This window comes from Argentina silus (genome assembly GCF_951799395.1).
Source record: "Argentina silus genome assembly, chromosome: 16".
NCBI lineage: Eukaryota > Metazoa > Chordata > Actinopteri > Argentiniformes > Argentinidae > Argentina > Argentina silus.
The window spans coordinates 15,762,145-15,789,272 of NC_139670.1; the positions used below are offsets into that span (position 1 = coordinate 15,762,145).

The 27,128-nt window shown below is 42.6% G+C and overlaps 2 protein-coding genes across 2 annotated transcripts in view; one reads left to right on the top strand and one right to left on the bottom strand.

Moving 5' to 3' along the window:
• gfra1b (gdnf family receptor alpha 1b) overlaps nucleotides 1-16,202 on the top strand; it is a gene marked incomplete at both ends in the record, with an annotated part of 51,503 nt that extends 35,301 nt beyond the window's left edge. Inside the window, 7 exons of the mRNA XM_083688215.1 lie at nucleotides 7,854-8,032; nucleotides 8,275-8,447; nucleotides 9,038-9,147; nucleotides 9,385-9,519; nucleotides 13,338-13,537; nucleotides 15,894-15,941; nucleotides 16,056-16,202. Coding sequence (XP_083544341.1) covers nucleotides 7,854-8,032; nucleotides 8,275-8,447; nucleotides 9,038-9,147; nucleotides 9,385-9,519; nucleotides 13,338-13,537; nucleotides 15,894-15,941; nucleotides 16,056-16,202 — 992 coding nt within the window. The remainder of the gene's footprint in view (nucleotides 1-7,853; nucleotides 8,033-8,274; nucleotides 8,448-9,037; nucleotides 9,148-9,384; nucleotides 9,520-13,337; nucleotides 13,538-15,893; nucleotides 15,942-16,055) is intronic.
• Nucleotides 16,203-23,641: 7,439 nt separating this feature from the next.
• atrnl1b (attractin-like 1b) overlaps nucleotides 23,642-27,128 on the bottom strand; it is an 87,074-nt gene continuing 83,587 nt past the window's right edge. The window contains exon 29 of the mRNA XM_083687372.1: nucleotides 23,642-26,236. Coding sequence (XP_083543498.1) covers nucleotides 26,112-26,236 — 125 coding nt within the window. The 3' untranslated portion in view covers nucleotides 23,642-26,111. The remainder of the gene's footprint in view (nucleotides 26,237-27,128) is intronic.

The window sequence follows — 27,128 nt, forward strand, 5'->3', positions numbered from 1 at the left end:
GGAAACTGTCCGCTCACCCTGGCAGTTTGTCACTGGCAAAGTTAGGAAAATCTGAAGTGCCCCGAAAACATTGTGGAACACTGACTGCAGATTAAGTGCCTGCAACATCTCAAGACATTTTGTTGGGCACTTCTCACCCTCACAGTCAGACATGAAAGACTTGAATTGGATGAGTTTGTTGGCAAAGTTTATGTCCAGGTCTGATGGATATGCAGCGGAGAGTGCGTTTACCTTTTCCACGATGACATCACTGTTAGACACCTGATCTGACATAAACAGAACTCCAAAAAGACTGTAAGCGTCCAAGCGATATTCAAGGCATGCCTCTAGCTTATCAATGACCACATAAAATGTTTCTATTTTGAACTTCTCCCTCCCCTCAAGTGTCACACCTGGCTCTGAGCTCTCATCTGCAAATGTTTTGCGTTTCCTCTTTTGCTGAAGATCATGGTCATATGACTGAGAGACACCTGTCACATTTAAGGCTGCCCTTTCAAAAGCCTCAAATTAGTCTCGCTGTCCCGCCACAAAATCCCTCAACGAAGACAAAAGCTGTGCTGCTACAGAGATGTCACTGTCACTTTTCTGTAGGTGCATGCTTGTAGCGTGGAACCAGTCAAGTATGACGTCCCAGAAATGTGCCATGAACAAGGTGTCCAATTCAGCACATAGTCCAGCGGCCTCAATTCGAGTATCTCTTTTCTCATTATCATCATTGCACATGTCTTCCGAAAGACATCTGTGTGTGGATGAAGAGCAAAATGTGTACAGTGACTGCAACATGTTAAAAAACTTTTCAGCCTCTGGGCTACTGCCGTCTAAGGTGTTAACACCAACTAAGTTAAGTGAATGCGCTGCAAGGCACATACTCTATCAGAGGGCTTTTTTTGTTTCAGGTGGGTCTGTAGCCCATTGTATTTTCCTGACATGTTGCTTGCATTGTCATATGACTGACCTCTACAGTTTGAGAGGTCCAACCCAAGGCCCTCCACCATCAAAGTCACACAGTCTGCTAAACTTTTACCAGTGTGGCTCTCAATTGGCTCAAAGCCCAGGAATCGCTCCACCACATTCCCGCTGCTGTTAACAAACCGGAATATGAACATCAATTGGTCCACATGTGACAGGTCTGGGGTGGAGTCAACAGTTATTGAAAGATATTTGGCGTCCCGAATCTCATCTGTTATTGTTTGGCGAGTTTTCTGACCCATTAGCTCAATGAGTTCCTCACATATTGTCGATGACAAATAGGACACTATGCCTCTTCCTTTTCCGCCAAACTTTGTAATATGTTCAGCTAAGAATGGGTTAAATTGTGATAGCAGTTCTAGGATGCCAAGGAAATTACCGTTATGGGATGACCCAAACTGTTCATCATCAAGTCCTCTTTCACCCACAAACTTGATCACTGCTACAACTCTTTTCAAAATGTCCCTCCAGTATTTACTTTCCCCATCAAGTTGCTGCATGAGATCTGCATCTATAGCACTGCCCTTTGTCCGCTGGTGCAAGGCAAATATGCATGATCTGTGTTCTGCACTCTTTTCGTGTTCCCCTATTCTTTCAGAGTGCTTCCAGTCACTAAACCCCTGACTAAAGCCACCAAGCTTGCTTGGAGAACAGTTTGCATGCAAAACCGTACACACAACCTGTTGAGGGTGAGTACAGTAGCCTTATGCCCATTTGGCAATATACAGTTAAGAAGTTCATTGTTGAAACTTCTAGTCTTTCCACCAAGCGCTCTATCTCGGACTGAAGCTGGTTATTTTTGCTGCGGTTTTGGAAGGGGACTGCTCCTCTTTCAATAAGCACTGACTTAACAATGTCACTGGAAGCTGCTTTGCCATAATGCAGGGTCAGTGACCTCATAGCACCAGGAATGGCTTGGTTGCTGATTTGATTCTTGTGAACTGCCCAACTGCTCCTGAGGTGGAAATGATGGTTCTTGTATACCATTAGCTGTTGAGGGCAACATTACTGGAAACTGAACTAGTGCTAGTTCCTTCCTCACAGCTGACAACAGTACTGTCATCATTATTACCAGAGGGTTTTTGAAAGAAGTTGGCAATGAGTGGAACACTTTGAAGCAAAACTGCCTCTTGCCTCCTTTTCTTTTTTGGCTTTTCTTTTGGAAGCACCACTATTCCAATGTTTGTGGTCCATATTTCAGAACTATGTGGCTGTGGCTTTTCCTACCAAGAAATGTCTTATATGCCTGCCTGACACAGAGAGAATTATGTTGCTTGAAATTCAAAAGATAATTTTTTTTTCATTGGCTGAATAATCAACAGTTACTGATAAGTCAGTGAAATTACTTGGTGGAGACACCATCGATGTGGAGTGGAAAAGAGCGGTCGACAATTTGCATATCAGCGTTAGCATTATCTACTTCCGTGGGTCTAAAAACAGATGGTCTATGGAAAAAATGAATGGGGTTTTCCTTAATCTTTAAGTATGGATTGGGTCTCTTATATATGCGTTAGTGTATGAAAAAAATATAGCTTTTGGCATATTTTTTTAATATGTCACAAAACTGCTAGCTAATAAGCTAATGAGGTTTTTATTCCCACGGCCACAGCATCCCATGTTTTAAACTAATAGTAGTTTTGAACTAATAACACTAATAGTTAGCTAGCTAGTAGCTTTGATTTAAGCATCATGACTATGGCATGCTGTTTTAACATTTATTCAACCCACTGTAGCTAGCTACCCTTTTATCTTATACCAAGAACAAATGCCACGTAACTAACTAGTTAAGTTGTGTGCCACCTAACTAGTTAGACAGCTGAATTTTAGGCTGATAGCTTGTTAACTACCTGGCTTTTTAGTGCAGCTAGTTTTCTGTTAACAAGCTAAATCATATGGGCAGTTAGCTAGGGAAAATGGGCAGCTAGCTAAAATAAAGGGATAGCTAGTTACGGTAAGTCAAATAACGAATGGCTTGCAATAATATGACGCCCTTCAAACTGTCCTGCTATGCAGAATGAACTGACTTGTTGGTGAATATTGTATCATGTTACAGCATATTGTAGTGTGCCAACCAGTGGCTCAGTTGTACAGAAGTTGTACTCTCCGAGAAGGTCATGTTTTAAGCATGCACTGTATGTACCAAGGGGCCTAGGTGTTACGCTTGATGTATGCCTGGGGGCCCTAGTGGTCAACTCACACTGTAAGCACCCAGGGGCCCGGGGGCCCTAGTGGTCAGCGCACACTTTAAGTACAGAGGGGGCCTCACATTGTAAGTGCTGCGGGGCCCGGGGGCCCTAGTGGTCAGCTCATGCTTTAAGGGCGGAGGGGCCCAGGGACCCTCACACTGTAGGTGCCGAGGGGCCCAGGGGCCCTAGTGGTCAGATCACGCTTTAAGCCCCAGGGGCCGAGGGGCCGAGGGGCCCTAGTGGTCAGCTCACTCTTTAAATGCCAAGGGGTCTGGGGGCCCTCACACTGTAAGCACTGAGGGACCCAGGGGCCCTAGTGGTCAGCTTACATTTTAAACACCAAGGGGTCTGGGGGCCCTCACATTGTAAGTGCCGAGGGGTCTGGGGGGCCCTAGTGGTGAACTCACATTTTAAACACCAAGGGGTCTGGGGGCCCTAACATTGTAAGCGCCGAGGGGTCTGGGGGGCCCTAGTGGTGAGCTCACATTTTAAACACCAAGGGGCCCGGGGGCCCTCACATTGTAAGCGCATTCAGGATCATATCTTTGACACCTGTATCTGATTTAACAACAGACCAGCTTGTGGTCATCCCGTTCTGAATTTTGGTTGCAATCGACCATAGTTCGACCACGTCATTGCATGGATGTCGCAAAAGGAGAGGATTTGAAACAGTATTTTGAGTAACGCAGTTGTTTTTATTGGTAGTCTTTGCGCTGTCAAAATGGGGTCCAAAATGTAACTATACGGTATACACACTAACAGTGCCATACACAATGGAATTGTAAGACGAAGCTCAAACTCCCTCACTGGCAGGAGAGTCTTCATGGTTCTCACATTCACTGTTCCACAGTATCAGTGAATGGAGCCTTGGGGGGTGGGGAGGGGTTATTAGGCAGTTGTCTGGGACCTCTACTAATCCACTGACACTGAGTCGACCGCTCAATGGTCCTTTTGTATCAGCCTATCGGGAGGTCAAAGGTTCAGATTCCAAAGCATGCTGCATCGCCTGTCACCCGGCCTGTATCAAAGGGAGCCTGCTGGCTTGGCTGCTGGGAAGCAACATTAGGAGGGGGATAGGGATATCATGTACGTAGTTATGAAGCCAATGGGTTTGTGACCCCAGGCAACACTTTGACATGTGGGGGCTTTATTCCATTTCTGAATTCAAAGTTATGAATGGAAAGACATTGTAGACATAGGGCGCACACAAAGGTTTGTTAGTCTTTAAATTTATTGAATTTAATATTTAGCCAGCCGTCACGTTGCGGCTACTGTTTTTTTCAAGGGATGCTGGCCAGCACCCTATGTCTTCATTGAACTTCTGTCTGTAATACTTTTTTGGGCACTGCAACTCACATAACAGCTTTATTTAAAAAATGTTGCTTGGTGCAGTACCCACTATGTGCAGATATTCAGATAATCTTTATTTTACCTGGTAGATTATTTGGAACATATTCCCAATATTCTCTGAAAACTCTGACAACACGGTATCACAACACCATGGACCTATAGCTTATTGTAGGGTAATTACTTGTATTACTTTTGTAATTAGAATATAATTACTCTGGTCTAGGCTAATGTAAAAGGTTACTAGTGCATGTCCTCTATCCCAACCAGACCACAATAGTGGGCCACACCTGTGAGGCTGTATGTTTTAACTGTTTACATCGACTCAGTAACACACTGGGTTAGTAGTTTTGTGTGTCTTATCAGATAAAATGTAATTTGAATAATTTCAAAAGAAGCTAGAACAATGTTTTTAAGAGAACCTTTGGGATCAGTATTTGCTTACTAATAACATTGGGCTCTGCCTCCCTAAATGTATCCATTTAAGCCCTTTTGTGTAAGAGAGTTGAATCAATGTGCACTTTGTTTTTAGATAAAGTCAGTGCATATAGTATCCATTTGAATGGCTAATTCCCAGCTGGTTCACTTCAAAGGCAAACCATTGACAGGAATCTCCTCAGACATGCTTTGTAAGTGCCTGGGCCATTTTCTAAGTGATCTTCCATTTGCTAAAAACACACTCCCACACTTTCAGCCTTTATATTTGATGTCACGGTTCTTAATGACAGGTTATTACAAAAAAATGAGATACAACATACAGTGATGAAATATATATGTGAAAATAGGTAAAAGGTATTTTAGATAATGGTTAGCTGTTCATGCATAAACCATTAAGAAAACAACATACTGATATATGTACATACAAATGGCTAACCTTATTCACCTAGTATGCTGAAGCAGCAATTGCACACACATTTCACTCCCTTTCAGAGAGAAAATGAGTGTTTGAGAAGAGAGAACGAGAAAAAGGAGAGAGAAGAGAGAACAAGAGAAAGAAAAGGAGAATCACAGAGAGAGCTGAAGAGAAAAGTGGAAAATGTAGAGAAAGAGGTAGCCAGGAGGGTTGGTGTGGGGGCAATTATTGGGGGGGGTCGAGTCCTTGTATGATTTGATTTGCCACAGTGGCATGCATTTTTACTGGGTGGGGGCCCCTGAGTTGGAGAGAAGCTGCGAGATGATGAGGGAGGGAGATGTCAGCCAGAAACCCTTCAGGTCTCTGCTGTCAGCGCTTTTCTGCTCTTTCCACTCAGACCACTTATAGAGGCAGATGTGTTCTGTTTCTCTTGTTTTTCCAAGCAATGAGCACTAAACATAGAGGCGCTTGATGCCCTGATCTATTTAGAACATTCTCTGGTAGGAACACTGCATATTTAGATGCACAGGAACACCTCTTTCAGGCTCATTGCTTTATGTCCTGTGTGTGTCCCCGGAATCTCCCTCTCTATGGTAACAAACTCCCCTGGGTGGGGAGTCTGGGGATGCATCACAAAGGCTGCTGGGAAATGTAGTTGCAGGAAGAAGTGGTGGAATTGTTTCAGTTTTAGGGCTGCAGCGTTTGTTGTTGTTTTTTCTTCGCAAAGAACATGTTAAGAGATGCTGGGGAGAATGGTACAGGCGTGCTTGACGATCTGTGTCTTTGGTCATCTGTGTGCCACAAGAATGTGGTAGTCTGCCGAGTTAAAGCCTTGTCTATGCTTACATAAACTGTAATTGCTCAGGTCAACCTTAAGAATTGACCTGATAACTGAGATATTTGATATGATATTACACGTTGGGTGTAAAAATGGTCTTGAATTATAACCATGGTCTTGTGTTAAACCAACCAAAATAATTAATGAAAATCATTGTCATTAGTTTAGTTTAAAGTGTCCTATTTTTCAGTGTTTGGGTTGTTGTGGTTGGGTTTGGGGTAAAGGTTGACCAGAGAGTTTGACAGACACAATCACCCAGTGTCACAACTATTACCCTTGCAGTTACAAACATCCAGCAATGATCACAGGCCACATCTTTTCTCAGCTTGACAGATGTAAGTAATGGGTTTTGTAATACGTGATTAACCCGCGGTTCAAGAATGTATTCCGATTTAATCACGTCTCATTCTATAGTGCTTGAAAGGGCACAGCAAGCTTCAATTCCACATCAAAAGGCATAATTACCAAATTCACTCTTCCATGCACAGGGCTGCAGATACAGTTTGTATACGTGAGCTGGAGTCAGTGGAGCAGCAAGGCCTTTTTTCAACAATGAGACGAATTTTCAAAAATGAGGAGGATGAGTCATTACGTTGGCCAAAGAGCAGGCTCACAGTGGTTGATAGAAATTAAGATTGGTAGGGTGGCCGATAGGTAATGTTATGCATGTCAGTGAGAGGTAGGTAATGTGGTGTTATGTGAGAAAGTGTCGGGGGGATGATAGGTATGGGGGATGTTTGTGGGTGTGCGTGCCCGCGTGCCCGCGTGTGTGCCTGCGTGCGTTTGTGTTTAGACGCAGATTTCCGATTCCTGTGACTTGATCTGTGAGGACAGGGGGAAAGAGAACTCACCCCAAAGCTGTTTGTTCAGAGGGCTGATGCGGGGAAAGACGAGGAGAGCAGACTCCCTCTAACCCCAGATACAGCCAGCAGCAGTCTAACCTCCCTTGGGTCAATTAGCCACATTTCCAGGAATGACTAAATGTAGACTGATGACTAAGTTAGCCATGTTCACAGCATTAGGATGTGTACCAGATGGCTAAGTAGCATTCGATCAAACCTGCCTTTCAAAGTTAACGCAGGGTTTACATTTTTTGGAAAGACCTAAACTTTTGGCTAAGCTTGAGCAGTTGTGGAAGCGTGTCCGTGTCGCTCAATACAGAGAAAGAATACCCATACAGTATACTACCTACGCACGCAAGTGCTCACGGACACGCACACGCACACACACACACACACACACACACACACACACACACACACACACACACACACACACACACACACACACACACACACACACACACAAACACACACACACACACACACACAGTCTCTCTCTTACTTACTTACTTACTTACTTAAGATCACAGTAGACCTAGAACACTGCTAAGATAGACTTATATCGCACTTACGACAAAGCTAAAAGGTCAGATCTGGCCCACGTCGATCTGGCCTTCCGAGGGCGTGTCCACCCCACCACCAGGCTTTTAAAACTCAGCTTTTCAACTACATGCTCTTTGTTTCTCCTTCATTAACACCCCCCACCCCCACCCACCCCCGCTTTTATCACAATTGTTTCTCTTTTTACTCACTTTGTCTTCTTCCTTCACCCGCTTTCACTCAACCTATCTTTCTCTCTCTCTATCTCTGCCTCTCAGGCGAGCCAGCATCCACAAAGGAGAACAACTGCCTGAACGCAGCCAAGGCCTGCAACCTGAATGACACGTGTAAGAAGTACCGCTCGGCCTACATCAGCCCCTGCACCAGCAGAGTGTCCACCTCCGAGGTCTGCAACAAGCGCAAGTGTCACAAGGCACTACGACAGTTCTTTGACAAGGTGATTAGGTACTTGTTATCGTATAGTTACAATACAGAAATGACCGGGAATGAAACATACAGCGTTATCTTACGAATCTGTTGTTGATACAGGAGGCTCTTTTCATCATATGATTTTGATATCTGTCTGTGAAATGTTCTGTGTAAATTCCTATGTGAGAGTCCCTCCTCTGTTTGAGTATATGATGCACAGTGTCTGTCGGTATCTTGAAATTAATAAATAAAACGTTCATCATCATCGAGGTGCCGCCCAAGCACAGCTACGGCATGCTGTTCTGTTCCTGTCCCGCTGGCGACCAGGCAGGGTGCACGGAGCGCCGGCGGCAAACCATCGTCCCCGTCTGCTCCTATGAGGACAAGGACAAGCCCAACTGTCTGTCTCTGCAGGCCTCCTGCAAGACGAACTATGTCTGCAGGTGAGTGCATTCCAGACCTGAGTTTAACCTGATTACTTTGTCTTATGATGACTGTTGCATAGATGATTCACTTACTTAAACAAATGTATTGTTGCAAGTCGCTTTGGATAAAGGCGTCTGCTAAATGCCATAAATGTAAAAATAGTATTTGCAATCATTTCAAATAGTTTGCAGAACTTGATTGAGTTATGTTATGTCATTACAAAATCCATACTCTATGGTCAGCCCATTAACGTACCAGTAAATGTCATTCTACATACACAAGACATTTGTGGAGCTTCGGCTTTGTGGGAATGGTTTCAGGTGAAAGTGGCCTCCAATCACTGGGACTGTTCGCACAGCCAAGTGTATGCCACCTTTCTAATACTTTGGTCCATTCTATCTCATCTGCAGTTAACCCAGAGAGTGACTAAAAATTCAATATTCAATTAGCGTTTTCAGGCAAATAAAGTGTTTCCGTATTTTCACCGTATTTCCGTATTGTTAGATTCATTTAAAGTCAATTGATTCACTGAGTAGATGTAATTGAACCCTGATTGATAAGAAGGGTGAAGGCAGAGAGCAATTGATATTTGTTTTCTGTGTTCCAGATCGCGTCTCGCAGACTTCTTCACCAACTGCCAACCAGAGGCACGGTCCATTTCAGGATGTCTGAGGGAAAACTACGCTGACTGTCTTTTGGCCTACTCTGGTCTCATTGGTGAGGTCACCATGATCTCACATGCCTTCATCCAAAATGGATGAAAATACCATAAACATGTTTTTCCTCACTACAGACAAGATTGTTTTTGTTCCGAATGTAGTTAGAATCCCTAACAAGCTTTTCTGTAACCTCGAAATGAAACCTTCGAAATGCATCTGTCGTTCCCCTGTTGTTTTCGTGTCTCCTGCTCATTCTATAGGGTACTTCAAGCCTCTTATTGTGTTTGTGTCTTAGGTACGGTGATGACCCCTAACTACCTGCGCTCCCCCAGCATAAGTGTGTCCCCCTGGTGTGACTGCAACAGCAGTGGGAACGGCAAGGCAGAGTGCGACAAATTCTCTGAATTCTTCACCGACAACCGCTGCCTTCGTAAGTTCATATATGCTACTATCCTCCTCCTCATGATGTTATCAGGCCTGGGTAGAGATATTATTTAATATGTGTGCTTGAGATGTGTTTGATTTTGCTGGCCCAGCATGATGGAACCAATAGAATAGTTCCAGTGTAAATCTGGCTAAATCAAGTCAAATCAAGCCTACCTCAAATTTCGGAAAAATACTGAATACTATTTAGACTCCTATTTCGTAAGCCCTGAAAACGCTAATCCCTAGGAATACGGTATACGCTATTATATTAATTTCATACATGATAGCTCCTCCTCAAATGCCTCCAAGTCAAACATCACCACAGCCAGTCGTGAGAGCTCAAGGGATACGCTTTGATAACACCACACACCAGCTAGCTCTGCACCAAGATTGACAGGTAGAGGTGTCCCAATAAACCATGCTTTTAAAAGGCTGTCACATCTCCACAACTTGATTGTTTAGAACAGACTGACAAATCGAATCTTCCTCGCTGCATAAGTGTGGTCCAACCAGCAAACACGCCACTCTGTGACAGAGAGGAGATGGTGAAATCACGCTTAAGTGGGAAGTCTGAGGGTGGGTTTGACATGAAAAGCCTATAAAAGCACTACTCAGGTGTCCCTGAGAGTCTGAAAAGAATCAAAACATGTATTATTCTGTCACTTAGTTCGAAGATCTCCACTTTAAATGCACTTGTTGTGAAATGATGAGTAGGGAGTAGATAAGAAATCGGATTTGGTTTTATGAGATGGTGGCCTTTGGGGACTCCGGAGATGGGCTCCGTCCCTTCGTAAAGTAATAAGCATCATGAATTTGTCAGGCGACTCATAGACACATATTAAAATCATGCTGTTCCCTCACAGTCCCTTTTATATTTGTTTGTACATGTTGAACCTCATGAGAGCAAACAACATTTTGAAATCCAGTTCGATACGTCATCATTTGCCCGGTGAGAAGCTCGGATAAATAGACCTTTTTTGTCATATTTACTAGGAAGACGTTACTAGAACGTGAAACTTACAGTGTTGCTTCCTTTCTAAATGCCTGTGTTTCCTGGTAAGATGGGTGATATTCAGAAAAGACAAAAATAAAGCTGCATGATGCAAAAAAGAGCTTCACTGAACTATCTTACACTTACAGTGCCCTGTGTAAGTAATGGGAGAGTGACAAATCTTTTCTTCTTTTGGCTCTACATGTAACGGTCAGGCTAGTGAACCCAAATGCAGAACACAGAGAACAAAGGCAGATGATGGTTGAACCCAAATGAAGGGTGTATCTATTGTAGAGGCAAGGGTGTGCTAGGAGGGAGGATAGGGAGGGAGGGAGGGAGGACGGAGTAGCAGGGTGGAATGGCAAGCAGAGAAGAGGTGGCTGGGCAGGGCAGAGCAGATAGGCAGAGCAGACAGGGCAGGCAGGCAGGTGGACAGGGCAGGCAGGGCAGGCAGGCAGGTAGACAGGGCAGATAGGGGCAGGTAACAGGAGGCTTGAGTCAGAGGCAGGAGTCAGGCTGGGGTACTGCAGGAACAGGGAAACAGGCATTAATTAATGTAATTGGAGTGGATTGGAAGTGGGGGGCGTGACACTACACTCCAAATGTTTGGATTTGAAATAAAATTACTATAAGGTTAAAGTAGAGATTCTCAGCTTTTATTTGATGGTATTGGTGTACATACTGGTTTCACCATTTAGAAATTACGCTTTTATGCATAGTCTCTCTATTTCGGGGAACCCAAAAGTAATGGGACAGATTTATGAAATAAATTAAGCACTTATGTTTAGTCAACAATCCTTTGCATGCAATAACTGCCTGAAGTCTGCGACCCATTGACCCCACCAGACAGGTTTCTTCTCTGGTGATGCTCTGCCAGGCCTGTACTACAGCCATCTTCAGTTGTTGTTAGTTTTTTGGTCTTTTTGTCTAAAATCTGATCATCAACAAATGAAATGCATGTTCAATTGGATTTAAATCTGAATATTGACTTGGCCACTCAAGACCTTTCCACTTTTTGGCTCTGAAAAACTCCGTAATATGTTTTGGGTCATTGTCTTACTGTATGATGAAGCACCATCCAATGAATTTGGACAAAAAAGGATCTGCCCAAGATTTACAGCATACCACCTCATCTGTGAAACATGGTGCAGGGGGTGTTAGGTTTGGGCATGTCTAACTGCCACTAGAACGTCTTGAACTGATGATTGTAACTGCTGACGGCAGCAGCAGAATGAATTCTAAAGAAACATATAGAAACACCAAACTTTCCTCTTGCAATTACTTTGGTACATGATAATATTAATCTTATCTGTCCATAAGACCTTTTCCCAGACCTCTGCAGGTTTTTAGGTACTTTTTAGCAAACTGTAATCTGACCATCTTTTTTGAGGATAACTAATGGTTTGTACCTTGCAGTGAAGCATCTGTAGTTCGGCTGGTGACATATTCTGTGGATGGTAGTGTCTGACACATTCATGCCAACCTTCTGGACAGTGTTCTTGATCTGTGGGACAGTTGTTTGGGGGGTTTTCTTACTTATGGTGAGCATTCTTCGGTCATCTACTGTGGAAGTCTTCCTTGGCCTACCAGCCCATTTGCGATTGCTGAGTTCACCAGTACTTTTTTTCTTTAATGATGTTCCAAACTGTTGATTTTGGCAAGCCTAAGGTTTTGGCTATGTTTCAGATTTTTCAACCTTATAATGGCTTCCTTGACTTTCATTAACACCTCTTTGGTTGTCATGTTGACAGACACCAATAGCAAATTCCAAAGGCAAATGCAAAACCTAGAATCAATACTAGATATTGACAGCTCTCTTATGCCTGCACAAATGTTGTGACGGAACACACCTGACTTACCAGAAAGCTGTCAAGCCAATTGTCCCATTACTTTTGAGTACCCTAAAATAGGGGGACTATGCATAAGTGTTGTAATTTCTGGAGGGTGAAACCAATATGTTCACAAATACCATCAAATAAAAGCTGACAATCTGTACTTTTTGGAGTATAAAGCCAAAAAAAGAGAAAATGTTTCACTGTTCCATTACTAATGCAGGGTACTGTATACATACAGTATATGGAATCTACCGATTTAATGAACCTAACTAGCACATTCACTCACATCGTTTCTCATCACTTTGAACATTTCAAAGAAGGAAAGGTTTGACTTTGTCATACAGCTAAATTTAGGCTCGATTATACAGTCATACAATCATACAATGGGCTAAAAGCTTTCAGAATTCACAGCTATTCAGGAGTCGCATTTGGTCAGGAGGGAAGAAAAGACTTCTCAGAGAGGTCAGTCATCATTTCTCCCAACCAATCACAGACACAGTCCAACCCTGGGCGCCACATTGTTGTTACCCTTCACATCAGGCTGCCAAAGACATGGTTTTCAGACGGAAAAGAGACTGAGCTTTTAGCAATGAGTTGGATGAAAGAGTAGCTTTGACCTGCCCCCACACAGTTCAATGAGTCTTCTATTTGCTGCCACTTTATATCACGTTAGCTTTATGCTTGCTATGTGCTGTAGCTAGGCTACATGATAATTGCTTTGGTAAGAAGAATGTGGTATAATGTTGTAACTGTGGTAGGTTGCAGGAAACAGTGGTGATTGAACCGTAATAAAAGGATACTGGTCTGCTGATTGGTAGTGTCACTCTCAGCTCTCCACTGGGAGCAGATGGGTTTGTGGGTGTTCTGACACAAAATGGCTGACATGCATCACCTAGGTACTGTAGGTCGAGAGGGGGCGAGAATTTTAGAGAAGTGCTATGCTATTACAAATCGTGCTCATTCCTGGAGCACGCCTATTTCCCAATACCTCTGCAGGGAATGCCATCCAGGCGTTTGGGAACGGCACTGACGTGGGGGTTTGGCAGCCCCAGCCCCCCCTCCGCCCCACGACCCCCGGGCCCGGCACCTCTCAGAGGGGGAAGGAGCGAACAAGCAACGCGCTGGATGCCTCCACGTACTCCAACCACCTGGACACAGGCGCCGATCCACTCTACCACTTCTGTGGGAGCCTACAGGTGAGGAAGGGGCTGAATTACTACCATTATGTGTCATCATCTAAAGAACATCAGAGTGCCTGTTGGTGACTGCTATGGCCAAACTTGACGAGACAATGAGAGGTCAGCTACTGTGGTTTCAACTTATAGAATTATAGTGATAGCTATATAGTTAAAGCTTTAGAGATAATGTCACATAAATCATGGTCCTCTGTGGCTCAGTTGGTAGAGCATAGTGCTAGCACTGCTAAGGTTGTAGGTTGGATTCCTGCTGGGACCATATATACAAAATACATAAATGTAGCCACTCCCCGTACCGTAAGTTGCTTTGGATAACAGTGTCAGCTAAATGACGCCCACATATATACATCATTCACCTTTATTGTAGAAGAACTACCTGTCACGTTTGAACTGCAAAAAAATGCGCTGGACACAACATACTGCCATTAAACTACAGTACATTATACTGCACTCCACTGCACTCAGTGTCATATCGTTTTCCAGTTCTGAGCAATGACTGCCAGTCAGAGGAGTTTTGGGCTTTGTGTCGGCAAACACATAGCCCAAAGCTTGGGTCAACAGATGGAGATGCATCCTGCGTCCCTGCTAGCTACTGTAGCTATACTGTAGCCCAATAGCTGAGGTAGATAGCTAGCTGAAGTCAGAGCTGCAGTCTGCGTGTGACGGCTTTCACTCACTGCAGGCTGAGTCAGTCACTAAGGCTTCAGTTTTGATTGATGGGTGTGGGTTGCCACAACAATTAAACGTGCAGAATCCCGCCCTCTGGGCAGAAAGAGGATACATCAGTGTGGTGTCAAACTGCCAAAGCTGTCATGTCAAAGCTAATTGGTTGCCACATTAACATCAGAGATGCCCCTCAGCAGTAGCTAGCTTCCCACCAACTGCACACACACTTCTGCCCCCAGTGCTGCCTCTCCTTAGAGTTTAGGATATTTCCACCTATCACAGAGCACATCAGTCTGAGCCTGTCGAGCTGAGGGTTTGTAGCTGAACGTTGACATGCACATATCTCTGTGTGTGTGTGTGTGTGTGTGTGTGTGTGTGTGTGTGTGGTGTCTAGCATATATGTGCACCTACACACTAATGCACATGAACCCCTCTTACTTTCATCCATTTGAAATTGGTTTACAACATTGTAGTCATTATGTATGCATTTTTCTTTCTTTTTTCACTCTCTGCCACAAAACCTCCAAGACCACCTGCATAATGGCAGTGTCTACTCACAGTATGTCTAGTTTGTTCTCCCGTCCTTGGGACACTTTCAGGGTCAAGAAGTGTAGACGCTCCAGAACTCCATGAACATTTGAGCTTCACTTAAACATTTTGGACTTCAGATTGTTCCTTCTGCATCAACACATTTGTAGAACCATATTTTAAAATGAGATGGTATCACATACTTTAAACACAACTATTTATCATACTGGCTTTTAATAGTGATAATATGATTTATCACTGGGCAAAGTTTCTCCAGGAGGAAGGACCTCCTAGAGAGCGATTAATCATTCTTTTCCACAATCGTATTTCATAGAATTATTCCTACTCTGCAGCCATTGTGTGGGTTTATTATGTTCCAAACCCACTCTGGAGTCACTTTATCATTCCACATCTCCCTATCTGTGTGTGTGTGTGTGTGTGTGTGTGTGTGTGTGTGTGTGTGTGTGTGTGTGTGTGTGCGTGTGTGTGTGTGTGTTTAACTGGCAAAGGTTAGAGCTAGCCTGAAAACTGTTGTTGTTTAATTTATTAGACTGTCACACACCAGCACTAGCATACACACGTGAGCACGCACACACAAACACATATTGGCACGCAGGCACACACATACATACACACACACACTGTATACACACAGGCACACACAATAAGTCTACACCACAGAAGATCAATATGAAAGCAGCAGGATTTTCTTGAGAGGTCCTTAGGTCTTAGCTGGGGGTATTGTTGGCCAGTCCAGCTCATTACCACAAATTTAATTTCCACAGAAAGGTGCCCAGCAAGAGGGCTCAATGACCTCCACAGTAAATAACAGAGTTATAAGATCTACAAGGATCTATACATACTTTAGAAAATAATTATTACTTATTTGTCCATGTGTCCAAAACGGAAATATGTTTCCCTTGAAGTAATACATCTGTCTGTGTCTGCTATGGTGTGACCATCTAAAAGACCAAGCATCAAACAGAAAACTGATGTGTAGATAATATGTTATTAATTTTCATGTTATCTGTCATAAATAACACATTTTAATAATGATAATAATGATAATAATATTTATAAATAGAACCATTCATACATGAAATGAATATTGAAATTAAATATTTCTTATCTCAATACTTGCTCTTTAATCCTGTCTTTCTAGGCTCAGAAACTGAAGTCTAACGAAACAATGGACACAGCTCTATGTGTGGTAAGATTGGATTTTCATTACGGGCAAATGACAGTATCGCAGAACCTATGCAACCAAATGTTGTATTGTAGGTCCTAATTCACTCTGACACTCCCCACATTCCTTTTTACCCAGGATCCTCAGCTGAATGACCCAAGTATCTCCAACTCCATGACCGGGTCGGCCGACCGCACCCGCCTGCAACCCACTGCCCTAATGTTTGCCTTGACCTTTGCCCTAATACCTATGGCAGCCACCCTGCAAAGAGTCCAGGCTTCGTAGTTCGCTGCTGACTGGACTGCGGATGGATGCTGATGTAACTCGTTGTTTTATGTCTTTGCCAAGTGGTGCGAGGGGTGACGTCTCAACGTGCCAAAGTTGTTCCGGTCCAGTTTTGTTTCTTTTTTTTCTCTACAAACAAAAAAGGAGCTTTGTGTCTGCTTTATGTTCTCAAGTGAGAGAAGCAGTCTGGAGGAAGATAAGGGACTTTGATGACAAAGGATTTCCCTATTAAAGGATTTTACTTTTTGTCATTTCTGTTTTTCGGGAAGAAGCTTTTACATGCTACGTTTTTTTGGATGTCTTGATTGTGGTGCCGCTGTGGTGAAAATAATGTATTTTTTCTACTTCAATAGGACTGTGAGCAGATGGACTACCGATAGGAAAGACAGACTGTACAAACAAGTCGACCATTATGGAAATGCAACAGCTCTACTTGCTCTCCATCCCTATAGGGGGTACTGTGTCTACTCTCTGAAACAGTCATTCAGTCACAGACATGCTTGGACAAGTCACTTCTGCTTCTTAAGCCTCTAATGCTAAATCTCTGGAGCTTACCCATCAGCTTTGGACTGTTACCCTTTGCAACCTCATTCAGTTCCTCATAGAAGGACTCATACACGCAGGGCACTTTTGACTGTTTGGACCTCTCCAACTCTACAAGGCTTCATCCAAGCCGTTCTTTTGTCTGAGCCAGATATATAGCTCATTGCTCATCACTTGCTTGCTAGCATTCATCTATGGCTTCAGCAGTAGGAAAGGATAACAGCCTTTCCTGCAGACAATATTTGAACACAGCTGAATAGCTGAAAATCGTATTAAGTTACAGTCTCCTTGCCCTCTGCGTACACATCCAAGGCTGCGTTCAGGTAACAGAAGCGAAAAGGTGACAGAAAGGGAGCTGTTGTACGAAGAGTATAGGAATATAGTAAATGTGGTAACTGATTGGCTGATTGTGTAAGGGGTTTTGTGCGGCCGTCCATCACACCCTCATCAAACGGGAGAAAACATACCTCAAAGAAAGTTTAAGAACATTTCAAACCGCCTGGAGAGAATGCGATATCGAATACATACCGTTGCAAAATGTAGTAACATGTTTGGCCACCTGAACGCACCCCTGAAGATTTCACCCTGCCAGTGATAGATTTGTATAGTTTCTGTTGATTTTGGTATTTTTACCACATTAAATCTCCCAATGGCATATACTGTATACATGGCGTTAATCAAAATGATAGTATACTGCCTTCATCTTGTAGAATATTGTCTGTTGTGTTTTGAGTGTTGATCAGTATTGGATTACTGGGGTTTATCTGTTTGACAGTTGGATCCAGTATAACCATGAAATGTAAAATGTGATGTACAGTCAGTGATAAATTGTTATTTTCATCATTTGAGGAAGGCGCTGGAAAACCCTATCCATCTTTTTGGGGGGGTTTTCGTATATAGGGAATCATTGACACTAATGGAAGGTGTCTGGAAAAACAACATTCTACGTTCCACAGATCAATGTTAGAATAAAAGATGGATGCTTTCTCTCTTGAGTGGCATGAGAGGGCCTTGTTAGGAGTCATAATTATGGTAATCATGATGGTGTGATTATTTTTATCATTTCAAGTGATTGGGTTTTTTTACTTCACTATTGACTTATAAGCATTCAGTACATTTGTATTTTGATTACATGAAAATCAAATATTTCATGCAGTGTTATTTTTTATCTTTTGATTGCATTGTTCTCTTTGTCCCACAACCTATTGTTGCCTATAAAGTGTTGCTGCTGGTTTAAAGCTAGACTTGGCTGGAATTCAATCAAATCTTTACTGCAACTGTGAAAATGTGCATCTATAATAATGTTATTGATTCAACTATGTCTACTGAGTTAAATAAAGCAACACAAAACTCATTCGTATTTCGTAACGTAAACCTGCATTTACAGTATGCAGTGAAGGCCTGTAGTTCTGCATTGTGTTTGGACAGCGGTATGATTTAGATTGACGTCTGTCCCCTGTTCTGTTTGTGTAGACTTATTTTTTTCTCCGGAGACTGTACTCTATGAGAGACTGAGGACTGGTTTGGGAGATTGAAAGTACAAAAGGTTTGTTAGGAACAGTAAAGGGGTCTGATGTCTACAAGAGATATAGAGAAGTGATGTAAGCGTGTCCATGTAATGCGAGAGCTGTTATCGACAGATGAGGCAGGCTCAGTGTTGCCAAGAAGGGAGGAAAGGGGACCGAAACATGAACCAAATGATATCCCACTCCAGATAACACATGCTTTAAAATAATGTAAATAGTGATGACTGCATTTAAAAAGATTTCCTGGAGCAATTGGCCTAATTCCCCCGGCTTGTGAAAATGTAAAATGTTGTATGTAATAAAATTCTCTGCGTCAGTGAAATACCACTGTTGACGTTACTAAGCATCCAAAGTGACCTTTTTTTGATGTCCCATATGTACTTGTTACCGGTATCACAAATCAGTGGTGTGTTTCTTTAACTCTGTAACTCTTTTCTTCTTGTGTCTTGTGTAGATGTACAGTAACATTAGGACACAACCTATTAAATGAGAGAATGGATCAGTTAGCTCAATAAAAATATGTTTAACCCCAATGCAGTTTAGTGAAGCATGTTGTTTCTGGCTTGTTGCCATTTTGAATACCATACCATCTGGGGATATTAAATATGTCCCATTTACGCTTGATCATGCTGAACTACTGTAATAATCACTGATGAAGTAGAGGATGTAAAGGCTTGTTTTGGTGGGTTAAAGGAGCACTCTGTAATCTCTCTTTTCAGATCACAGTAAGGCACCAACATTTCTGTCTGTTATTGGCATATATAGCTTCCATTCGGATTCAGAAACTTTAATCGAGCCTTGTTGTTCATGGGTTGAACTGAAAACATGCAATCCAGCGTTACAGTACAGTATATGGTAAATAACAACACATTCACAAGGTCCTACGCACAGGACTACCATTTTGTTATTTTCCCCCCTGGTTGCTTATCGCCCTCCTTTCATTAACTCTGGCTTCTGGCAGGCAGGATTAAGTGATGGTGCTAGGCAGGAGGCGATTGTCAGTCACATCACATCAGTCCGCTCGCTGAGTGACACAGGCAGACAAGGACGTGAACCTCTGCGAAGAGGACAGTCTGTTCACCGGACAGGGAAACACGACCCGTCCGTTACGCTACAGTGATGGAACACTTGTCCTAGAGAGGTCTTAAAGATTTATTGAACGTGTCATGTACCCAAACGGACAAAGTCGCTATTGTCGTTTTACTTGTGCAGCAGAATCACCTGCATACGGTGTGAGTGACATGGGGAAGTGGTATTGGAAATGAGAGATTTCAGATTGCCTTTCAGAGGAGAAGGGAGGTGAACGCTAAAACATTTAACATCAATTCTTATTAAATTGAAAAATAAAACTGTTGTAGTAATTCAAGATTTCCAGTTGCTCATTACGAGCTTAATATTCAATGAAATGTGATATGGAAATGGAGTTATCATTCCAGGGTTTGAGTTTTATGAATGCACTACAACATCAGAACTGTCACTGACAAAAAAAACAATAAAAAGGCCCGACTCAGAATAACTCTCATTAAAAATATGAAAATATGTCCTCTCGGCAGGATGCAAGTATTGTTCTATACTAAACCTCCATTGAGGACTCAATGGAGAAAATAAAAAGCAGAAGTAAGATGATCACTTTCTGTAGTAAGACAACAGGAAATAACTAGGACGATATAATCATGATGGAGCCAGAGGGGAGGAAATGACATCTAATTACTGCAACCCTGTCCTCCAGCGCTATCTTTTCGGGTAGCACGGGTCCCCACAAGCACCTCGGTGGATTTCACCTTTGCTATTACCTCGGACGGCGGTGACTGTTTCTGGATTATTACTTTTTTATCTTATTGTGCCCAGCAAATGTCAAGCAAGGTGCGATGGCCTCACAATAAAAGCCCCACCACGGCGGTTGTTTTGAGATTCTTCCCTCCACATCTCCAGGAGGGAGCAGGGAATAAGATGAGATTATGATTGAATTCCCTGATTGTGCTGTCAAAGCGCAGCCCTGAGCCCTACTCGACCCAAAAGGTGACAGAAACATGAAACTTTTTCAACCCTGCAAACCGTAATCAAAATAAAGTAAACAAAAGTCTAGATATTAAGTCAGTGTGCAGAGAGATTTATGAACCAATGTTGATGTGAAACTGAGGACAGAAGGGCCCCATTTCAATCGTTTGTGAATAGCAGATTTCCAGGATAATGCAAAAACACGATCCTTCTTGGCAAAATGAATGTGCGGATGAATGTGGATTCATCCTAAATTTGTATAAAACTGAAGCCATATGTATATCAAATTTAAAAATGTGATCAATAAGAAACCCGGTATCTGCGAAAGATTGAATGAAGGTCTATCTAAAGCTTTCCAAAGTCCTGGCAAGTTTGAAGAGAAGACAGATCTTTGAGCAAAACATTGTGTCAGTGTAAAAACTGACAGTGAGTCATTGCCAACACGGGAAGTGATTATGATCACATCGAGGCATAGTCAGAACTCCAGCATTGTGACTCAGACAGTGACTCCATCTGTCTGTGGTCACAGAACTGTGCTTCAAGTCGTGGACAATTGAATGAATGGCTAAACTGGAGAAGAAGCATACAGACTGAACAACCGTGTGATTGGATGTGCTGTGCATGTCTTGGTGAACAACATTTCTAACTCACAATCTCAGAAACTTGCAGTTATTCTCCAGAAGTAAACATAGTAGACAGTATCACAAGTGTCATGCCCGTAGAAACTGAATGGACACATGCATCGTCAGTGTCCTCCTGGTGGATGATAAAACACTGCAGCACGACACCTTCCTACTGCATACAACATCTTGGAATAATAGGAGGTGAAAACGCACACTCCAAAAAGAGGACTAGCACGAAGGTACTGTATTGTGTTTCCAAATGTTGGTTTACCCATTCCAAATGAATATCTGGGATCATTAGAGTGTGGGACTTTCTCGATTATTTTCGATTGTATACTACAGCAGGTCTGCCAATGTTTCCATCTGGTCTGGGCACTGGGGAAGTACGTGTCAAACCGCCTCACGAAAACAGCTGCCAGTCCAACTGAGCCAAGGCATCTACTGATTGACAGAGTCAGATCCTCATTAGTCATGCGGTGACTTCTTACCTTTGGCTCTGGTGGAGTGAAACTCTGACCACTGGGATGTAGAAACAGAGGGAGATTCAAAGACAGAGAGATCCTCTTTTTACCCAATATACCATGACTCATATGCCAGCTGAGAAAGACGGATAGGGAGCTCTTTGTTAAAGCTAACCACAATTAGCGTAATGACCCTCGGCTCTACACGCAGAGAATGGACTCCTCAATTCCTGAGACTTCTCTGGAATATGGGAAGCAGATAAAGCTGAGGAACAACACATGTCTTTGTTTGCTGATTGGCAGGTTTTTGTCTCTGTAATTAGCAATCAGCCTTTGAGCAGGACCTGACATTAGAGGGGGTATGATGGCCGGGCTGAGAGAGTCCAGACACACACCGTAATTAGATCTGCTGGGTGAGAGGGGGCTTCTCATTTTCACACCGGATTACTGGTCCACATCGATTCCTGAATTGTAAATAAATTAAAATGCCAGGAAGTTAACAACCTATGAAGAAACTGGAACAAGAAACAGTGACATCCTGATGATATCCAGACCGTGAAATCTAGTGTGAATGTTTGATGGAAATTACTTTTTTTTCCGTAAAGGTTAGGGTCGGTTTCAAGTCAGGGCGAGAGGTTGGGACTATGATACATTTAAAAAAACCGTTTTACTTCTATAGGACATATGGCTGTAATTGTTATAATATCACACAATATTAGTGCACAACAAATGCAACTACAAACAGAAATCTATTTTACCCATCAATCACAACGCCTCTATGATGACTAGCTCATAAATAATGAATTCACTAATTGATTTCCGGTTTGATCCATGAACAGAGGCCACCCCACAATCTAGTGATGAATATACGATAAAAATCATAATGAATCCTGACTGAAATATGAAATGTGCATTCAGAGGTGTGAGGCTGGTCTAATGTGCCAGTCAAGCGTTCTCTGTGGCACTGGTGTCAACAGGCTGAATTATGTATTCACGACTATTCGTCAGCCTCCCCCTCGCCCTCCGCATTATCCCTAAAGCACACACACATTAATATCTCCTAATGTTAGAGACCCAGACAGCTTGATTTACAGTGGGCTTTGGCAGCCAAGGAAAACCGATAAACGTGTGAAGCATCCCTCACTTTTCTTCCGACAGATCTTAACATGAATTATATTGAATGGTTCGACAGCTTCGCCTTCTGACACACCTCCATGAATTATGTCACCGCCATTGACGGATTAATCTCCATGGAGACGCCATTTCCCCCTTGCCTCACCACAGAAAGGTTTCATATTGCGGAGGAGGGACGAAGCTGGGGTGGTAGTACATAGGGCTCTCTTCAATACAAATTCTTTACACAGTTAAGGCTTTCTTCTTTTGTAATGTGAAACCCATTTTTTAAAAAAGTATTTAAAAGACACTTAACTAAAGAATACCGTATAGATACATGTTTTCTTACTCGCATTCCAAGCGCTAACAAAGTCCTCATTTATTTGCATATCGGATACAAAAGCATTTGAAAATGTGTGTAAATCAGACGGCCTGAGATTTTATATATATCCAACATATGAGTAAATGGTGCTGAAGTATTACGCAATTACCAATCAATTTACTACGGAGAAAAAGTTGCATACCGGTGACTACATTTGTTGAGGGAAAGGAAGAACAGCTAAAAGTGCACCATAATTAACAAGGTTTATTCATCAGTGCCTCTGACACAAATGTCCCAGAGTCACTCTCTCATAGCAAACATCTCTTACGATGTTCTAGTCTCTCTCTCCACGCACACGTCCTACAAATGCTCTTGAGTCACTCTCTCCAGATGCACAGATATGCAGATAAATGTATATGAAAATCTATAATGGTGAAGAGCAATATCTTAAGTTGGATGTTCTCTCTCTCTCTCTCTCTCTCTCTCTCTCTCTCAAATCCATCAGTTACTCCGTCTGCTGGGGAGTGTGTGCGCCAGAGAGGGAGAGAATGACAGAGACAGAGAGAGCTGTCATACCTGACTAATGCCTATAAACATACGCCAGGACAGACTCATAAATAGAGAGTTAGGGCAACATCAGAGCTGGACACATGATGCTGCGCATTCCTCTTTTAAAGACAATAGACACGTTTGCTTTCTGGTGATCACTGATTGATTCACTGATGACAATTGTCTTTGAAAGAACTGATGGAGAATATACAGTACAGTACACAATGATATACAGTACAGTACACAACAAACTGCAGGCTATATGCATTTTTCCTGTGTTTTGAAATAAGTCTTTGCAACCAAGTGGCCTAAGAATATTCAAGTGTTTTTATTTTTCCGGCATGTTGTCCATCTTTAAAATACATTGAAGATTAATGATATGCACTGAGGCAAGAGTCTTTTTATCATCTTTTTTTCCACATATTACAGTGAATGACCCTGATTCCTGTGTAATAACACTGTAAGTACAATTAATAACCGTGTAATAACACATGAAAACAAATCCTTTCACAACAGCATACTATTATTTGCTTAACATGAAATGTGTTACAACAACAGGGTTGTTGGGTTAGAAGAATAATTATTACAATGTCCATATAGTCCATAACGATCCACACCAATGACCATAGTGTCATTGTAGTTACAGATAAGTGTGGTATTACACAGGAATCCATCAATTATCAAAACAAACTATTCAGAACAGTTCTTTTTCACAAACATAGTAAAAGACGGTTTATCATTATCATAGATATAATAATACCAGAAGACAAGGCCTAAAATAAATGTTGTCCTCTCTTGCCATTCTTCAATAAAAACAGAAAAATAAAACAACAACATAAAAATAGCAAAGTAAAGAGCAACAAAGAGATTCACATATGAGTCAGATGCTTTACACCTGTGGAGGGGGTGTACATGACCTCCGTGTTGTGTTTGTCCGTGTGTCAGTTCTTGAGGTCATGACCCTGGGTGAGAGTTCAAGGGTCCATGCTAAGCCAGGCCATGATTGAGGATTTGCTCATTAATCCCCCTCAGGAAACAAAACAAAACATGAGGACAAAGTTTGGTCTGGAGAGGGAAGCTCCAAAGACAACATCTGAGGGGACTTAGTTTGGGTACCTCTGTAAGCAGTATGGGTGCACAGGCCAGAGGTGAATGCGGTCCATGAAGGGTGAAATGTTTGTTCGTTTCGCCCCCCTCTTGTGAGTCTCCCCACTCCCATCTCACCATGACAGAAAAACGATGAGTTCAAAGGTCCACTGTCGAAGAGGCGAGGGAAGTGTTACAAGAAAATCCCTAACAAATCTGTACCGGGCCATTAGAAAAGATCAACAATAACAAATGCATCTCTCCAGTCAGCGAGTTCCTCTGCGTTACATAAGTATTACACAACGAGTGCACAGCATTTCCTGCATTATGCAAAAGGTTGAATCCTTCAGTTTTCTAATGAAATGTGTGTGCCATTTTCTTTCTTTTCAGTTCCAAATGCTCTCATGCTCAAGGTTACATATTCGATACGCCTTCCATGTCAAACCCCCTGTAAACAGCTGGCTGCACCTATGTGGTCGATGTTTGCTGTCAAATGTCCGTTAACTCAGCAATGCTATAGATGACATCTTACTGCACAACAGCTTGACTTTAGCTTGTTGTGCTGGGTGGATAAAAATACATGTAAATGCTTGAAGAGGTCTCTGGGGTCAAAACAAGGGAGTTCTGCCACATCAGCGATGGAAGGACAAAATGAGCCAGTGTCCGTTGTGACTTGGCAACAGTTTCATATGGACTGCTTTTGCCAAAACTTTCACAGCTTCTTGACACTTTGCCACCCAAAGCTAGCTGATGCTGACAACTTATAGCTTATACAATGATATCCATAATGTTATCAAAGTTTGTTGTTAAAACATTGTAAAAAAAAACAACTTATATCAAGTTAGCATCACAGGCAAGCGCATCGCTAGTTGGCAAGCAAATGGGTACGACGAAATCCATAGGCGGGATGGCTTGTTGTCTATGGAAAACCATACGTTGGTATCTTTCCACATACATGTGACGTAGCAAGAAAGCCAGTATACTCAAGTTTTTTTCCTTTTCTAAGTCTATGGAAAACCACAAATAAATCAACTGCCAAAAGTTTTCCCTCTTCTACTGCATTTTTAGCACTGCCACCCAAATGAAGCAAAATAGCTCTGTAGCTTAAAAGCTTACAACTGAAGCACTGTCCCCTTGCTTTCTCCTTCGGTTGTGTTACAGGGCAACCATAAATGGATGTTTGCAGAAGTGTAGGATCCTTTAGGCAGTCTGTTCCAAACATGGTCACTTAAGTAGCAAGTAACAAGCTGAGGCTGTCCTGAGCACAGAGGCAAGTCTTCTCCTCAGGGTTAGCTGCCCCCCAACCCAGGACATAGCTGTAGGCCCAGTGGACATGGAGGGCGGTGGAGGTCTGAGCAGGGTCGGAGATGCTATGAACTGGGGAGGGAGGGGAGGAGGAGGCTAGGTGGATATTTGGGCTGTTGCTTTCAGAGATGCAGTGGTTTGGGGGTGGAGAACAGAGAGAGAGAGTGAAGAGATGGAGAGGGCACTCAGATGTGGAAAATGTAAAGACGTAGAGAAGGAGAGAGCATTCCGAAGTGGTGGAGAGTGAAGAGGTGGCCTGACAGAATCCTGACGTTGTGGGGTCCCTCTCTCTGGAAACAGAGGTTTGCGGTTGGCACCCGATACAAACAGAAGAATGAGCCCATACATCCAGAGGACCTGGGAGAGGGCTGGGAGGCCGGGATTCAGACACAGGTGCCTTGGTGCGCTGGGGGGAGGGCCTTGCGGTTCTTTAAGCCCTGGCTCTTCTCTTTGTAGTCCATAGGTTTCTGCTGGGAGGTGTCGATCAGGGCACTGGCAATGGCAATACCTGCAGAAAGACACAAAGAGAGAGAGAGAGAGAGAGAGATGAGACAAGGAAGCTTATGAGAAACTCTCTAGCAAACTGAGCAAACAGAAAATCAGATAGCCATTTCGGCTCAACTTAAGCCCCCCTCTTTATCTCAACCACAGCCAATTCAAAATAAGATTTCAATTCAGCCTAGACAGAAGTCCATTACTTTCTCAAGAAACTAAAGCAGAACACTTGATACTGGAATGGTGAAATATTGTATTGCAAAATTGAAATAGCTCTTGCATTATTGGTTTTGGCATGAGTATGCAGACACACTAAAAGATACACGCTGATTCATAAGGAATCATGAATCAGCAGCGACTCAGTGGACATGTAAACATTTATAAGTATAACAATAACTAGGTGTTATGGCATAACACATATTCTAGTATAGTATCTATTACAGTAGGGGTGTGCTGAGTACTCGAACAAAACGTTACAGATTTGGGGCATTTTACATTATCATCATCCGATCATTTTGAGATATCATCTGTAATCGGAGAAGATCCCTTTCTATCTCAAAATAATTACTCCATTGGCCAGTTTAACTGTCTGTAAAAGAGTGGGAGATGTGTATGATGTGCCTGCTGTCATGATTGGTTCAGAGCAGTGTAGGCTACAGTACAATGTGTCCTCCTCCCAATTTCCTTGTTGTAAAGGCGAGTGGACAACGTGCAGTGGGGTTTATGTTTACCTCAGCTAAAAGTGCGACATACCTTCTGAAACTGTAGGAATATTGTACAAGAAGAAATAAAGAAATACAAACTATTGATTTTTTGATTTGTGTGTCAGTAAATATAATATACTTTGCATTTGTAATCAACAGTTTACTGATTCAGTCTGTCGTCATCATCATGCCCATCTCTGC